This window comes from Sorex fumeus, unplaced genomic scaffold (genome assembly GCF_029834395.1).
Source record: "Sorex fumeus unplaced genomic scaffold, SorFum_2.1 ptg000061l, whole genome shotgun sequence".
Classification (NCBI taxonomy): Eukaryota; Metazoa; Chordata; class Mammalia; order Eulipotyphla; family Soricidae; genus Sorex; species Sorex fumeus.
This window is the reverse complement of record NW_026606118.1, coordinates 36,784,094-36,800,770: the sequence shown is the minus strand read 5'-3', so window position 1 is coordinate 36,800,770 and position 16,677 is coordinate 36,784,094. Positions and strand designations below refer to the sequence as shown.

At 33.3% G+C, this 16,677-nt stretch overlaps 1 protein-coding gene across 1 annotated transcript in view; it reads left to right on the top strand.

Annotated features, from left to right (window-relative positions):
- LAMA2 (laminin subunit alpha 2) overlaps positions 1-16,677 on the top strand; it is a 647,398-nt gene that overhangs the window by 439,434 nt on the left and 191,287 nt on the right. Inside the window, exon 30 of the mRNA XM_056126014.1 lies at positions 10,024-10,148. Within this exon, the coding sequence (XP_055981989.1) occupies positions 10,024-10,148 (125 nt within the window). The remainder of the gene's footprint in view (positions 1-10,023; positions 10,149-16,677) is intronic.

Below are 16,677 nucleotides of genomic sequence, written 5' to 3'. Positions count from 1 at the left end.
GGTTTTCCATCTTATTTCACTGGAAAATTAGAAGCATCTTATTTCATCTTATTTCATTGGAAAATTGGATACTCTGAGATATAACTCAACCTGTTTTCGTTCTCTTGCATCTTCATGTTTTGTTTATTACTCAACCTTCACAAAACTAAACAAAATAAAAATAGAAGCAAACTTGTACCTTGTTTTGAAATCCACTCCCAAACGTACTTGGGGGGACTCCGAGGGCCACACTTCATAGTGCTGTAGGAGAGTCACACATTGCTTAGGACCAAATTCAAGGCATCCCACATGCTACCTGCTGCTCTGTGACTGGAGCTCTATCCCTAGACTATTGTTTTTGGCCCCATGATTGCTTTTGATTTCAGCGTCTTCATCCCTTTCCTTATATTCAGTGGAGACACACTTGTCTTTTATCTACAATTTCTTTCCTGTTGCCTCTGCCACTATACAGAATCATAAAAAGGAAGAAAAAAAGACTGTTTTTCACAGTTTATCTCACTTGATCTATCAATATTTGTTGCTATAATTATCCCTGTTATTGAAACTTCTAATCTAGCTTGTTTCTACAGGAATGATATCCTTTTCAAGCTTTTCAAAAAGTACATGTCTGTATCTCCATAGTCTTCTTTGTTGTTTTTTCTTTATTACCCTCAAGTTTATTCTGTGGTTTTCTCATGTTTCTGTCTTTGGAACAGCTGGCTTCTCTAGGTAATCTCTTTTTCATGATGAACTCTTGTTGACTTTATAATACCTATCCTGAGATCCCATCAGATTTATCATTATTTCTATTATTTTAATTTGATAACTAGCTCTAAACTTTCTGGAATTTATTGTAGTATGGGAAACAATTTCTTCAAATAAATCACGATCACTATCACGATCATCCTTTTGTTCATCAACTTCCTCGAGCAGGCACCAGTGACGTCTCCTTCCTAGCCCTGAGATTTTAAAAGAGCCATTTCAATGCTCTTTCAGGATTAGGAGAATGAGACCCATCATTGTTACTGGTATTTGGCATATTGAATACGACACGGGAAGTTTGCCAGACTCTGCCAGACTTTTCAAATAAATATTGTAAAGAAATATTTTAAAAAATAATGTTTTCCTTTTCTCTTGGTGCATCATGGTATCTCATTATGTATAATTGTTATTCATATTAATATATGGAGAATATGAATTATATTTAACTTAATATCACATATAAAACATCATCATTGTAATTCTCCTGCCAGAAGCTATATAAACTATAATATTTTTATTCAAAATTTCTGTATTAAATCTCAAATAATTTTAAAATAATTTATTAAAATAAATATTAAAATATTTAATTAAAATAAATATTCTTCACACATCACGGTCCTCCCATTGTTCATCGATTTGCTCGAGCAGGCCCAGTAACATCTCCATCATGAGACTTGTTGTTACTGTGTTTGGCATATTGAATACATCACAGGTAGCTTCCCAGGCTCTGCCGTGCAGGTGAGATACTCTCGGTAGCTTGCCGGGCTCTCTGAGAGGGGTGGAGGAATCGAACTCGAGTCGGCCATGTTGGCCGCTTATAAGGCAAACACCCTACTGCTGTGCTATCGCTCCAGTCCTAAATATTCTTAAATATTAAAATAAATATTCTTAAATATTCTTTTCATCTTAAGAACATGTATATATTCTTAAGATTATATATATGTATACTATATATATATACATATAAATACATTCCTGCTCTCCTAAACATACCTTATATCAATAAAGATAGTATACTGAAATTTATCTGCGAAGGGTGATCTGTGAAGGGTGGAGTAGAGTTAAAGATAAAATATGATAAATACTATGAAAGTATGTAGCTGTTTTAACTTAAGGTGTATGCCTAACTTGCTGCCTACATAAATAACTGACTTATATAAACCATCCTTGCACTTCCCAAATAATTATGTCAGTATTCTTTCACCATTCTTCAGACTTAATAAGTTCAAAAGATAATTTCAGAGATGGACATTAATTTACACACCCTTAAATGAAAGTTAATATGTTTTCTTTCTTTTAGAACATTTTGAGGAGTTTTTTTAAGCAAGATTATTTTCACTTCATTTAATTAATTAAGAAGCATTTACAAAATACACAATTTAATTTCATTTTAATTTTTGAAAAGAGCTTTCTTTATTCTGTCCACTTGCCAATTTACTATTATTACTCTTTTGGTACTTATGAATTCTAAACACTTCTCTGTTTTCTGATATATCCCTAAATTAAGTAAAAAATTAATACATTTTTGCATTAAACATGCATGGCTAGTATAAATTATTGTGTTTCAAGGTTTTATATTTTCCTTTCGGGAACTTAAAACTGAATTTAGAAAACTTTGTTCATTTTTTTTATAACCCATGAGACCAATACGAAATAGCTATTGTTACTTCTATTCTATGCCTGAGAAAATTGAACGTATATTGATTTCTATTCTATATCAGTATAGACCCCTGTTTAATATTATATCCTTCAAGCTGTTCAGGATACTATTTGATATTTGGTAATGGTAGTTATCATGACTCTGTTGTCTTACTCTCTTCATTTCAATCTTGACTTCAAGCTACATGGTCAGCATGAACCTACTCAGTTTATCTAAGGTTTATGGGGCCTAGTAACTCCATATAAAAAAATGAAAATATTCATAAAACCTCCTACATAAAGTTTTCCTACAGATTTAGTGAAATACTGGATAAGATACTGAATAAAAATACAAAACTAATCACATATAGTCTCAATAGAAATAATGATGATGATAATGGTGAAAGTAATGATGAACATTACCATATATTACCATGTATATATATATATACTATGATTTTCATTCTAAAAACTGATCACATGATAACGAAACAAAACTTATGATTAAAATTATCTCTAATTTTTCTTTATTTTCTCACATCTTTTGAAAAATTTTCTTTGTGGCTATGTTCAGAATCACCAGGTAAAGAGAAACGTAACCACAAACATTGTTTCAAACTATTTTAAACTGTTAAATAAAATCCACAAACATAACTATTCTTTTTTATAAATCCTAGTAACACAAAAGAGCAGTTGCTTCATTGTGAAAGTTAATAAATTCTACACATAGGCATTTCATTAACTTCAAAACTGTTGTCCCTTAAGAAACATTTTCTTTAAAATAGTAGACTAAAACCTATCTAATATTGAACTTTATGCCAGGAGAGACACAGAGGAGTTAAGGGAACTAAGGCTAACACACACACACACACACACACACACACACACACACACACACACTCACACTCAGAGGGAGAGTGAGAATTTCCTAAGATATACATAAGATAATATCAATGTTTATATTCATCTGGACATATTATCTCTCCTAATCACCACTATGCCCCTTGGGTCAGTGTATTTTCCCTTATATTTCACTTGAAAATGTTGTGTTAAAGTCTCAGTTTTGATGACTTAAAATTCAGAGTTTTTGAAAATATTTTTTAAAATCTATCACATTTCCTATTTGAAAATAAAAAGAACAAATAAATACCCAACATTGTCCTTTCCTATTGTCTAGAATATCATTAATATCTGCAGTTAGAGGTTGGCTTGGAGAGATACTACAGTAGTAGGGCACTTGCCTTGCATGCAGTTGACCCTGGTTAGATCCCTGTCACCATATATTGTCTCTTAAGACCATCAGGAAATATCCATGTGTGCAGATCCAGGAGTCAGGGGGCCCAAGAGTTCTCTCTCAAATTCCACTAACATTTGTATTTGTAATGAACACATCTTATTTTTTATAAATCTGGCATATACTGGTTAAGTAAATAATCCTTAAATTTTAGAGATAAAAATCAAATTTCAAACATCTTACTTTCCTTCATAAAACTTAGAATGATATTTCACTGTTACCATTCTGTGACAAATTTGATATTTTCATGATTTTTCAAATGTTTTTCACATAGAGTATTTAATCATGTCACAGGTCCTGTCAACATTATGGAATATAATTTTCATTTGCATTCAAAATTAAACTCATTTACTTAGCTAAGAGTGGATTTATCTCTCACACAGTCCACAGGTAGTATTTCTATAGAAGACATAAAGCCTAATTTTACAAATTTAAGACATCAATTTCAATTAAACTATCTCAGTATCGAATTTAGAGTTGCAATATATGTTAACATCTTTAATTTGTTAAAGTTGTAGCACTGTAGCACTGTCATCCCATTGTTCATTGATTTGCTCAAGTGGGCCCAGTAATGCCTCCATTGTGAGACTTGTTGCTACTGTGTTTGGCATATCGAATATGTCATGGGTAGCTTGCCAGGCTTTGTCATGTGGACGAGATACTCTCGGTAGCTTGTGGGCTCTCCGAGAGTGGCCAGGAATCGGACCTGGGCCGATCAGGTGGGCCGCATGCAAGGCAAATCCCACTGTGCTATCGCTTCAGCCCTTTGTTGCAAGGATAGCACAGTGGTAGGGCGTTTGCCTTTCACACGGCCTACCCGGGTTCAATTCCCCTGCCCCTTTTGGAGAGCCAGGCTAGCTACCAAGAGTATCTTACCCCCATGGCAAAGCTTAGCAAGCTACCAGTGACGTATTCGATATGCCAAACACAGTAACAAGTGTCACAATGGAGATGTTACTGGACCCGCTCGAGCAAATCAATGAACAATGGGAGGACAGTGACAGTTGTTAAAGTTAGGTGAAATAAAATAAGAGTTATAAAATACCTTTAAATTATACTTAGGAATCTGTTTCCACAATGGGCCAATTCTTTAACTAGATAGATAGATAGATAGATAGATAGATAGATAGATAGATATAGATGTCCCTATTACCATGTCCCTATTACACTACATGGTCTCTATGACCATCAGGAGTAAGCTCTAAGTGCAGATCCAGGGGTAAGTCTTGAGCCCCGTTGAGTTTGGGGTCTCCCATATTAACTAAAAAACAATGTATATAAAACTATAGTATGGTGTCAGTTATATGTATGACATATAAGCCCTTGTATGTATATATATTTATACATATAGATAATATCTGAGACCCCACTTCCTAAATTTCAGTAAATATAAAACTTATCAGAATGTCATAATTTCAAAAGCAGACCCCCAAAAGTACAAACCAACAACTATTATGTTTCAAAGCTAAATATGTACCATAATTAGGCAGGGTCATTGTGGACAAGTTTTTTTCATTTATTTCTTAATAATTGACTGTGGTATAAAAGGGATTATTCTTCCCCTTCAATCATTATCCTGATACTGAGAGAAATTAATCAGTGTAAGTCATAAATTAGTAAGATTCAGTTGTTGTTTCAAACTTTGCTTTTCCTAAATATTCATTTGACAGAATATTTTATAATATCCTCATAAACTATGCCAAAAATAGGCATAATATAATTATTTAATTTATTTGATATTCAATAGAAGTTGCTGAGTGTTGTGACCTTGAATATGCTTTACAGTTATCCATATTGGTAAGATATATGTTTGTGTTTGACCCTGTTAAATTAGATTTTTTTTATTGGTGATATGAAAGAGATCTATGAAATATTTAGATGAAATAAAGCTGAAAGTGTTACTGAATGCATTAGTTGTGGTCAAGAATTTCAAAAATCTGAAAAGTAGAAGGTAAAGTTGGTTAAAAATATTTTAACTTTAGCCTGACTTACTTGTTTATTCATTCATAATGCCTTTGTCAATTAGTATTTCAAATATAAAAGCACTGTTTTGGTTGTTAGAATTATAAGGATGAGAACTATTTGTCCACTGCTCTCATGGTGAAAAAAATGACAAAAATACATTGTCATTTTTTAAGGAAAAGAACAGAGGAAATATCACAAAATAGCAGTTCCTGTGAAGAATAGTTCTTATTTCACTACAGACACATGTGATTGTATAGGATTCAGATCAAGAAAGAATGTATATTCAATATATTTACAAATTACATGCACAAACATAAATTGTATTTAAAGAGAAATTATAAGTAATCAGGATTATTCAATGTTTAGTTTAGAAAGTATTTTAGCTTTAAAAAGATTTAAGATGTAATAATATTCTTTAGCTATTTGAGGCTTTTCCTTCTGAAATAGGAATTAGACTTAATTTGAATAGCTCCAGGAGGAAGAATTTGGTCAGTCACTGACTGAAAATTAAAGTAAAACAAATTTCCATTCACCATAAGAGGAAATATCATAGCTTACTAAAATTTTTACAAGATAAAAGGATTGCCTTATAAGAATTTCTGCATTTGATAATATATTAACTGTATTGGCATTGCTGTAAGGAAAAATTAACTACCTCTGATCTAAGATACTACCTTTCTACCTCTAATCTAAGATACTAAAATGTTAATGTTATATTTATTTTATTTGATAGAAGAAATATATATAATTGAAAATTCAACTATATATTCTATTATTGAAAATATATTATCTCTTTTCACTGGAAAATATCATCAGACTTCCCATTAGGCACCTAAATTATTTGCATTTTCAAAGATTGCTTTTGGCATATAAATACTATGGTCATTCTTTCAAACTAGATATAAAAATCTCACATACAAATGTTTCAAAAATACCATTATGGTTTATGGGTTGAGTTTTTGCATCTAACCCACACATATGGTGCACTTTACTAGTTTGCTGTGTCAACAACCCTCTGGAATATTGACTGTCTAAAGATGGTTAACATACTTGCTTGCTCTGTAAAAAAATATAGACATAGATATTAGGGAAGTAAACATTTAAATCTCTGTTTTTTGTAACAATCATTTAATTCATGTATATTTAGTTATCGCTGGAGCGATAGCACAGCGGGTAGGGCGTTCGCCTTACAAGCGGCCAACATGGCTGACCCGAGTTCGATTCCTCCGCCCCTCTCGGAGAGCCCGGCAAGCTACCGAGAGTATTGGATATGCCAGACACAGTAACAACAAAGTCTCCAATGGAGACGTTACTGGGCCCGCTCGAGCAAATCGACGATCAACGGGAGGGCCTTTACCTTTACCTTTACCTTAGTTATTATTACATTAGATTACATAAAATAATTCATTGCATATTAAATTTTATTACAAAATTTCATTGGTTATCATTATTCTTTGTTATTAATTATTTTGCGACAACTTATTCCTATAATTGTAATACATGACAAACTTGCCCTAGCTAGTACTTTCTCATCATTTGACACCATGTTAAATTGTTTGAGATTAGACTCTGTATATGATGATTTTATCTTGGAATTATATTTTACTATGCTACTGATAATATGGAATGACTATTGCTAAAATTTAATGGTTACTCTTAATGGCTAAGTAAGAGGCTTATGCTAATTAATAAAATATAACATACAATAATTTGTTTTGTCCTCTTAAGCCTTATGGTGTAAATTTATTAGATTTAAGTTTTTAAGTTTTATCTTTATGAACCTGACCAGTTGTTCTATACTCCTCCAAATGTACACCAATTCAGCCAACTTTTCTAAACAGCACATTGCAGTCACAGTGTTGATATGAAAACCATCCACCTAGATTATGTGCTTACCAGAAAAAAGAAGGTAAAGGCATTATAAAACAAAAGGTTTGCATATGTAGAGTTTCAAGAATAAGTAGAGGAGAGTTTCAACTCTCAGAACAACCTTTAGTGTTAATCCATATCCTAGTCCTTAGTCTTAAGGATTGCGGTGGTTAAAAATTTAACAGGAGGCATCATAAGTGGTCAGATTATAAAGATCTTCATTGTTATTCTAGAGAGTTTTGCTATTTTGTGTGAAAATGGTAAATTACTGTAGCCTTCAATAGAAAGTAGAAAATATCATGATTTGGAATATTTTATGTGATGAATACTTTGATTTCAATGTGGGGAAATGGCTAAATGAGAAATTTTTGAAGCAGGTTCTTAACCTAATAATGGGTCTAATAAACCAGTAAAACTATGACATTATGAGATTAAAAATAGTAGCAACAAGAAAATAAAGAAACATGATTTTTAAAAATCATGGAATATGTTGCCTGGATGAAAGCAACCACTGAATTGCTAAGCCTGAGTAATTGAGTAGATGATTGTGACCTTAAATGAGTACAAAATAATTACAGTATTCACAAACATAAAGAAATATGAGCTTAATATTTGAAATTTTTGATTCAACTTTCTTTTATATTATTTAATGTGATTTATCAAAGAGGCAACTAGAAATTAAATCCAGAACTCATTAGATGTAAATATTTTTAAAATTAGAATTTCAGATACATAAACAAAAACTGAATTTTATCATTGAGGTTGATTAAATCACTAAGGCATGAAGGAAAAACAGATGAGAGCTTAAGTTAGACTCAAGAACACAGATAAAGGAAAGGGTCATGAAGAAGCTTAAAAAGAAGGCATAAAGGGAGAATAAAAATTCACACAATGTGTTGTGTGTTTAAAAAGAGATAATTAAATACAAAGAATAATGTACAGAAATATCAGTTACTGCAGAAAACTAATATCATGAAAGCTGATTAGCATCAGCAAATTTTGATTTAGTAACAAAAAATCAGTAAATTTTGATTTGGCACCAAAAAATAATCATGCCACATCTTTGATTTCTGTGTAGAATCAAAACTCCTGAAACCCTTTTAAGAGGTAAAGAGAAAGTGAATAAGTAGAGGGGGAAAAAAATTAACAACACTTTAGAAAACTTATTTTAGTTAGGATGCAACTTTATCTAGTGTCGTGAAATCCCAGGGAGTTTTTCTTAAGATATTAAAAAAAAACCTCAAATTTAATGCTAGTGGGCCAGGCATTTGCACTCTTACGTGCATTGCAGCATTAGTCACAATAGCCAAAATCTGGAAACCACCTATGTCTAAAAACAGATGTCTATAAAGTACCTCTGGTATATACACACAGAATACTACTTGGTTTTAAGAAAAGATGAAATAACGGAATTTCTACATGTATTTGGAGACTCTCATGCTGAATAAAGTTAGGCAGGAGAGAAACAGACCCAGAATGATCTCTCATATGTGAGATATAAGGAAACATAGTAGAAGAATAACAAATACCCAAAGGTAACAAATTGAAGACTGATTTGCAATCAGAAATTTATGGAGTGGTGGGAGAAGGAAACAGCTTGGGAAGGGGGTGTTGTGTGAAGGTGGGTTGGGCACTAGGACAGAAGTGGAAGGAAGATGACACTGAGTGGACAATGTGATAATGGGATGTTTTATGAATCAAAGCCTACCATTAACAGTTTTGTAAATCAAGTGGTGGCTAAAATTACACATATATGTAAAAATATATCAATACATCAAACAAATACTATACAAGTTTATGAAAGAATATTGAGCATCTTAAGGATTTTGGTATCCCAAGGGAGAGAGGCTTGGAACCAGTCCCTGCACATGCTTAGGATAATCTTATTGGTATAGCTATGTTCATAGCAGCATGATTCATAGTAGTCAAAAGGTGAAAACTCAGTGTCTCTTAATAAAAGACTAGACATACGAAATGTATATGTATATACTAAATTATCATTCTGTCTTTAAAAGAAAAAAATTCTGAAACAGTTCAAATTTATAGAGAGATAAAGTTGAATGCTATTTGCCAAATGTTCAGGGAAAAGATTATGGTGAATTGTTGAATGGATATGAGGTTGGTGGTAGAAAATGTGCACTGGTGGAGGGATAGGTGTTTGATCATTGTATGACTGAAACTCAAACATGAAAGCTTTGTAACTGTATCTCATGGTGATTCAGTTAAAAAAAAGATGAAACCATCATAGACATTGACTATAGAGACAGTTCCACAAAATTTGAATGTATTTGATGCCAATGAACTATATATCTAAAATTTCTTAAAATGTGAAAATTTTCTATTATACATAGTTTAACATGATAAGATTATAATACCTAAAAATATATCAAGAGCTGTCTGTCACTGAGTGTGTACAGTGTGTTTAAGAACCACACATTCAAAGATATGGAGTTGTATGATAAATTTTATCCTCTACTTAACTATAAACGTACAATTGTTTCTCTTTTCCTTTACAGAATTGCCAACATAACACTGCAGGTGACTTCTGTGAACGATGTGCTCTTGGATACTATGGAATTGTGAAAGGACTTCCAAATGACTGTCAGCAGTGTGCTTGCCCTCTGATTTCTTCCAGCAATAAGTAAGATTGAGAAATCATTTCATATTTCCCAATAAGTAATACCATCTGTGTAGCACATCTGCTTTCTATGATTTGACTCTTTTCCCGATATAGACAGAAACTCAATTTAAGATGAACATTTTTAATAATATAAAAACATAAAAAGAGCACATAAAATTTATTCTATGCTTAATTTTTCCTTTATAACTCTATTCTAAGTAAATGACACTTTTAGTTAAAATGCATACAAATATGAACATGTTTATGAAATAAATGATATGTACAATGTGCTTAATTTTATAAATCGCTACAAAGATCTAGTGTTTGCAGATAATTCTTACATAAATTTAGTTGTGGCTTCTATTTTGGTGTATGACTTTGTGACTATTTACATTCATTTTATATATTTTATTCAAATTTGTAAAGAAATAATGTAAAATAGTGTTATTAAGTCAGGGTAACATTGTTATGTTTCAAAATATGTCAGTATCTCCTAGAATTGTAGTTCCTTTTCATTAAGATAGTCTGAGCTTGGTACCATGGAAACACAGCCATAAGGGGAAAGAAAAGCTAGAATATTTTATTTCAGTGCTTTCTGAAAAATCGGACTTGGTTTATGCGCTGATGAACTTTTTTTTTATTTTTTCACTTAACTTTTGCTAAGGCTAACTACACATTTTTTGCTTCTTTCTTAATATACATTTTTTATTTTTGCCACACCCAATAGTGCTCAGGACTTTCTCCTGACTCAGCCATTAGGGATCACACCTGGTGGGTCTCTGAGGACCCTATGTGGTATTGGGGATCAAACCCAGGTCAGCTGCAAACAAGGCAAGTGCTTTACCCACTATAGTATTTTTCTAGCTCTGCTATCTACACAATTTGTTATGTGATTTATAAACTCCAAAATCTAGATGACAGAGCTTTATTTTTTTTAAATCTAAGAATCTGTTACTGTCACTGTCACTGTCCTCCTGTTGTTCATCAAATTGCTTGAGCCTCCCCAGTAACGTCTCCATCATGAGACTTGTTGTGTTACTGTGTTTGACATATCAAACACGTCATGGGGAGCTTGCCAGGCTTTGCCGTACGGGCGAGATACTCTCAGTCGCTTGCCGGGCTCTCTGAGAGGAACAGAGGAATCAAACTCGGGTCAGCCATGTTGGCTGCATGCAAGGCAAATGCCCTACCCACTGTGCTATCACTCCAGCCCCCCCCTAAGAATCTACTTTTTTAAAAAATGCAAGGCAGTTTGTTTAATAGTAGAATTATGGATACCTTTCACATTGAGCATATGATAATCACTGTGGTAATTCAAATCAAGGATATTTCCACATGTGCACATTTAATAATTTTGACTTTATATGCTTTTTAAAAAAATGTCTTTGTTTGCTGTGTAAGCTCTTTTTCACTAACCAGAATCACAGGTCTTTTGTAGGGTATCAGAAGTTTTGAGGTAAGTGGGATATAGATATGAAGAGTAAAGAAAATATGATCTTATTGTTTTTGAGCACCACGATGTAGTTCTCTAAAAAAATACTGTTTAGGTTTTCCTTTCCCTAATCTCCTGTTGAAAATCAGATTTTAACAATAGTGATATTTATTTTGTTTACTTTGAACAATTGGGTTAGAAAAATTCAATGATTAATTGATAATATGCTGTTGATTTGATTATGACAAAATGGCATTTATTTTAGTTTTATTTGGTTCATTAATTTAAAACAATTTAAATATATATATATTTAGTGTGTTATCAAACACATACATGACCAAGTGTCATGATTCCTTTATGTTAATCAATGAGACTGTTTTAGTCCATTCTCCCTTGCTGCATCCACCACCACGCTCTGTACCTCAGATCAGTTCTGTAGTTAACATCTAAGGGTTTGATTTAATTGAAAACTATCTATTCCCTTGGGTTCTTTTTATATACAACATAAAAGTAAGATCATCTGGTATGTCTTTCCTCTAGTGACTTATTTTGCCATGCGACATCTTATTATGACATCTTATTATCTCATTCCTACTTTGGACAAACTGGCAGGCTACCGAATGTAGCCTGCCCACAGGGCAGAGTCTGGCAAACTCCCCGTGGCGTACCCAATATGCCAAATACCAGTAACAATGATGGGTCTCATTCTCCTAAAGAGCCTTGAATATAATCTCAGGGCTAGGATGAAGGAGATGTTACTGGGGCCTGCTCGAGGCATTCGACGATTAACAGGATGATTTGTGATTGTGATTGTGATTACACCATTCTATTCCATATAGAATAGACCATATCTTCATAGACCATATCTTCATATCTTCATCTAGTCAATGTCATTGAGCACTTGGAGTTTTTCCTCCAGATCTCATCTATGTATATAACTCTGAAGGGAACTTAAGTGTCCATAGCACTGTAGCACTGTAGCACTGTCCTCCCGTTGTTCATCAGTTTGCTCGAGTGAGCATCATAACATCTCCATTGTGAGAATTGTTCTTACTGTTTTTGGCATATCGAATATGTCATGGGTAGCTTGCTGGGCTTTGCTGCGTGGGTGGGATACTCTCGGTAGCTTGCTGGGCTCTGAGAGAGAGGCAGAAGAATCAAACCCGGGTTGGCCTTGTGCAAGGCAAACGCCTACCAGCTGTGCTATTGCTCCAGCCCAAGTGTGCATAGATCTTTCCAAATTATTGTTTTCATATCCTTGGGATAGACAAAAAAAGTAGTTGGTGAATCACTAGTAGTTTTTTTTTTAGAAGTTTTCATAGAAATTGAATCAGTTTGTATACATGAACAATGAAATAGATTTTCTTTTTATTCATATCTCTGCTATAATTTCTTCCCACCCATTTTGATAAAAACCAATGTCATTTGACATGAGTTGATATTTCATTATCATCTTGATTTGAATTTTTCTGATAATATTATGATAAACATTTTTCTTGTACTTATTGACAGTTTCAGTATTATCTTCAGAGATGTATATATCTTTGGTCTCTTGAAATTTCTTAATGAGATTGGATGTGCTTTGTTGTTGCATTTTTTATTTCTTCATATATCTTATATATTATCCCATTTTCAGATGTTTGGTGATAAGAAAATTTTCTATTCAGTAGACTTTTTAAATTTTTAATTATAATTACTTTTACTGTGCATATTTTGATACTACAATATTTGCTTATTTTTGTATTACTCTTTATTCCTTCTCTTTGAATTGAATCATTGAAGACACCTTTAAGATTAATCATATATTTTGCCTATGTTTTCTTCAATGTAGTTTATGTATTCTGGTCTTAAAATCTAAGGCAACACTTTATATTGTTAACTTTTATGCATTATATGAGATAGTAGTGTAATTTCACTCTTCTACATTGTCTATTCATTTATTTCCAGCACCATTTACTGGAAAGACTATTTACTCCGTTCATAATATGCTCTTGAATGATTTGTCATAAATGAACTGTCCATAGAGCTAAGGAGCTATTTTTCATTATAAATTCTAATCCATTACTCTGAGTTTCTGAAAACTGCAGAAAACTGAAAAAAAATCCATAACTTGATGATGATCATAATAAAATAAGAATTATTTTGATTAGGTCACAGAAATAGTACAATGGATAAGTCACTTGTCCTGTGTATAGCTAAATCAGGTGTGATCCCCATCACCACCTATGTCCCCTGAGAACCAACAGGAGTGGTCCCTAAGGATAACGCCAATAGTAAAACCTTATCACAGCTGAATCTTACCCAAGAGATAAGACATAATAACAAAACAAATAATCTTTTTATTTTTAATAGATTTTAAGCAGCAAGTTGAAATATATTTTTTCTAATTGGTAACCATAGTAGAAAATTATTTGAGAAAAAATTAGAAAACAGAAAATACAAGGTCCAATAACTAAGAAGAAAAAGAATTTTTATTATGAAGATCAAAAAGATTTTTTAAATTACAGATTAAAATGGAAGGAAGAATGAAAACCATATTGTACATATCTTTAAATGCCAATCTAAGAAAATTTTGATGTAGTGAAAAGAAACCCTAGTTTTTATTTTTTTAAGTGTAATGCTTTTAGCCATACTTAGGAATATAATTATAAGTTGAGCATAAGGAATTGAAAAAGAGAACATATAAAAGTGAAGAGACTTATTTAAAAACCATTGCTTTAGCTTAGGCAAAAGATAATTAGATCCTGAGGTAGGTATTAGCAACAGGAGTGGAGACAGGGGTGGGCGTGAGAGAATTGTTGAACACAGCTCCACAGAACTGATAACTAATTTCACATGAAGACCAGGCAGGAGTTGAAGCCAGAGGCATATTGTCATATTGACCTCCAAATTGTTGGTCCCATTAGTTTTGAAATGAAATCAGGAAAGAGTTGCTGCTAAAGAAACTTATGTTTCAAATAGGTTGAAATTGATAAGAACAGTCTGAATGAAAATATGCAAATAGCTGAAGGAAATGAAAATCTAAAAATTGGAAGGGCAGATGAATGAAGAGACATTTTAACAAATTAGAGTGAGAAAAGATTTCACAGGATAATTTTATTCAAAGGGAGCACATGGAAAGAAGGAGGGGTTGAGGGACACCACATACATTCAAGAATCCAGAAGAGAAAGATGAGCAGACAGTACTAGTGTGGGAGCTGGTGGAACTAAGACTTCAATGTCTCCAGCTCTATAACAGAGAAGACCAAAAGTGCACTAGACCCAAACACTGCTTTTTCAAATGCTATTGTCAAGGCTCATGGTACATATGTCAGCCGTCAACTACTGTTTCAGGGATACCCCTCCCTGAGCCAAAGTGAGACTCTTTGCTTAGTTTGGAAAGATTTACCTGAGGAGACACATTTTTTACAATTTTATTTGTTTATTTTTTATTGAATCACCATGAGATACAGCTACAGAGCTTTCATGTTTGAGTTTCACTCATACAATGATAGAACGTCCATCCCTCTACCAGTGCATATTTTCAACCACCAATATCCCAAGTATACTGCCCCCCTTTCCAACCTTCCCCCAGCCTCTATGGCAGACAATTTCCCCCATACTCTCTACTTTGGGGCATTATGGTTTGCAATATAGATACTGAGAGGCTATCACATTTGGTCCTTAATCTACTTTCAGCACACATCTCCCATCCCAAACAACCCCTCCAACCATCATTGACTTAGTGCTCCCTTCTCTATTCCAGCTGCTTTCTCCCCCAGCTCATGAGACAGGCTTCGAACTATGGAGCAATTTCCCTGACCCTTGTCTCTCCTGTCCTTGGGTGTCAGTTTAATATGTTTTTTATATTCTACAAATGTGTGCAGTCTTCCTACGCCTGTCCCTCACTTCTGACTCATTTCACTTAGCATGTTAATCTCCATGACCATCCATTTATGGGCAAATTTCATAATTTCATCTTTCCTTACAGCTGCATAGTATTCCATTGTGTAGATGTATCAAGTTTCTTTAACCAGTCATCTGTTCTCGGCACTCAGGTTGTTTTCAGATTCTGACTATTGTAAACAATCCTGCAATGAGCATACAGGTGCAGATGTCATTTCTACTGTGCTTTTTTGTACCCTCGATATATATTCCCAGAAGATGTTGCGGGGTCATATGGAAGCTCAATTTCTAGGTTTTTTTTAATTTATTTTTTTAATTTTTAAATTAATTAACCTGAGGTACAGTTACAAACTTTCATGCCAGGGATTGAACCCAGGTAGGCCCCATGCAAGGTAAACACCCTATCTGCTATGCTAACAGCTTGGCCCCCATATGTGTTGATTTTTAAGATGCAGGTCTGAAATAGAACATTACAATATAAGGTTTCTACAACAAAAAATAAAAGGAGTAAAATATATAAGGAAAAAATAGCCAAACCCAAATTTCATTTCATGAATTACCAATATTTCCATCTAATATTGCAACATAGCTAGTTAACAAAGACAAGACATGATTAAAATTCAAAGCTGAGAAATCAGCCAAAGCTATTAAAAAGAGGTACTACTTTCCTACTTCCTGAGATATGAAAATGAACTCCAAAGAGGAGGATGATCAATGTTTTTTTTCTTCAATGACTTCAACCTGTGCAGTCAATGAAAAGTGGCACTAATTCATTCCATGTACTTGCTCAAGTCTAAAATATCTATTGTCAAAACAAGTACAATGAACTTGTACTTTTGTACATTGTGATAGCTCATATACCCTCTGAGATTTTCCCATACCTACCTCAGATGAGATCACATATTTTATTTATTTATTTATTTAATGTCTTTTTTATTTTCATTTGGGGGACATACTCAGTGATGCTCATGGGCTATTTCTTGCTCTGTATTCTGTAATTGCCCCTTGGTGGGGTTCAAGTACTGTATGAGATGCCAAGGACTGAACCCAGGTTGGATGCATGCAAGGCCAGCACCTTACCTGCTGTACTATCCCTCTAGCTCTGTAAGGTCAGATATTTAGTAGGTAATTACAAACCCTCTGCAATCTCATTGCATTTTGGGGGTTCAATAGCCTTTTCTCAATTTCAAAATAATTTCGTTTGAATTTCTTCGTGTTTTCAAATCTTCTTAG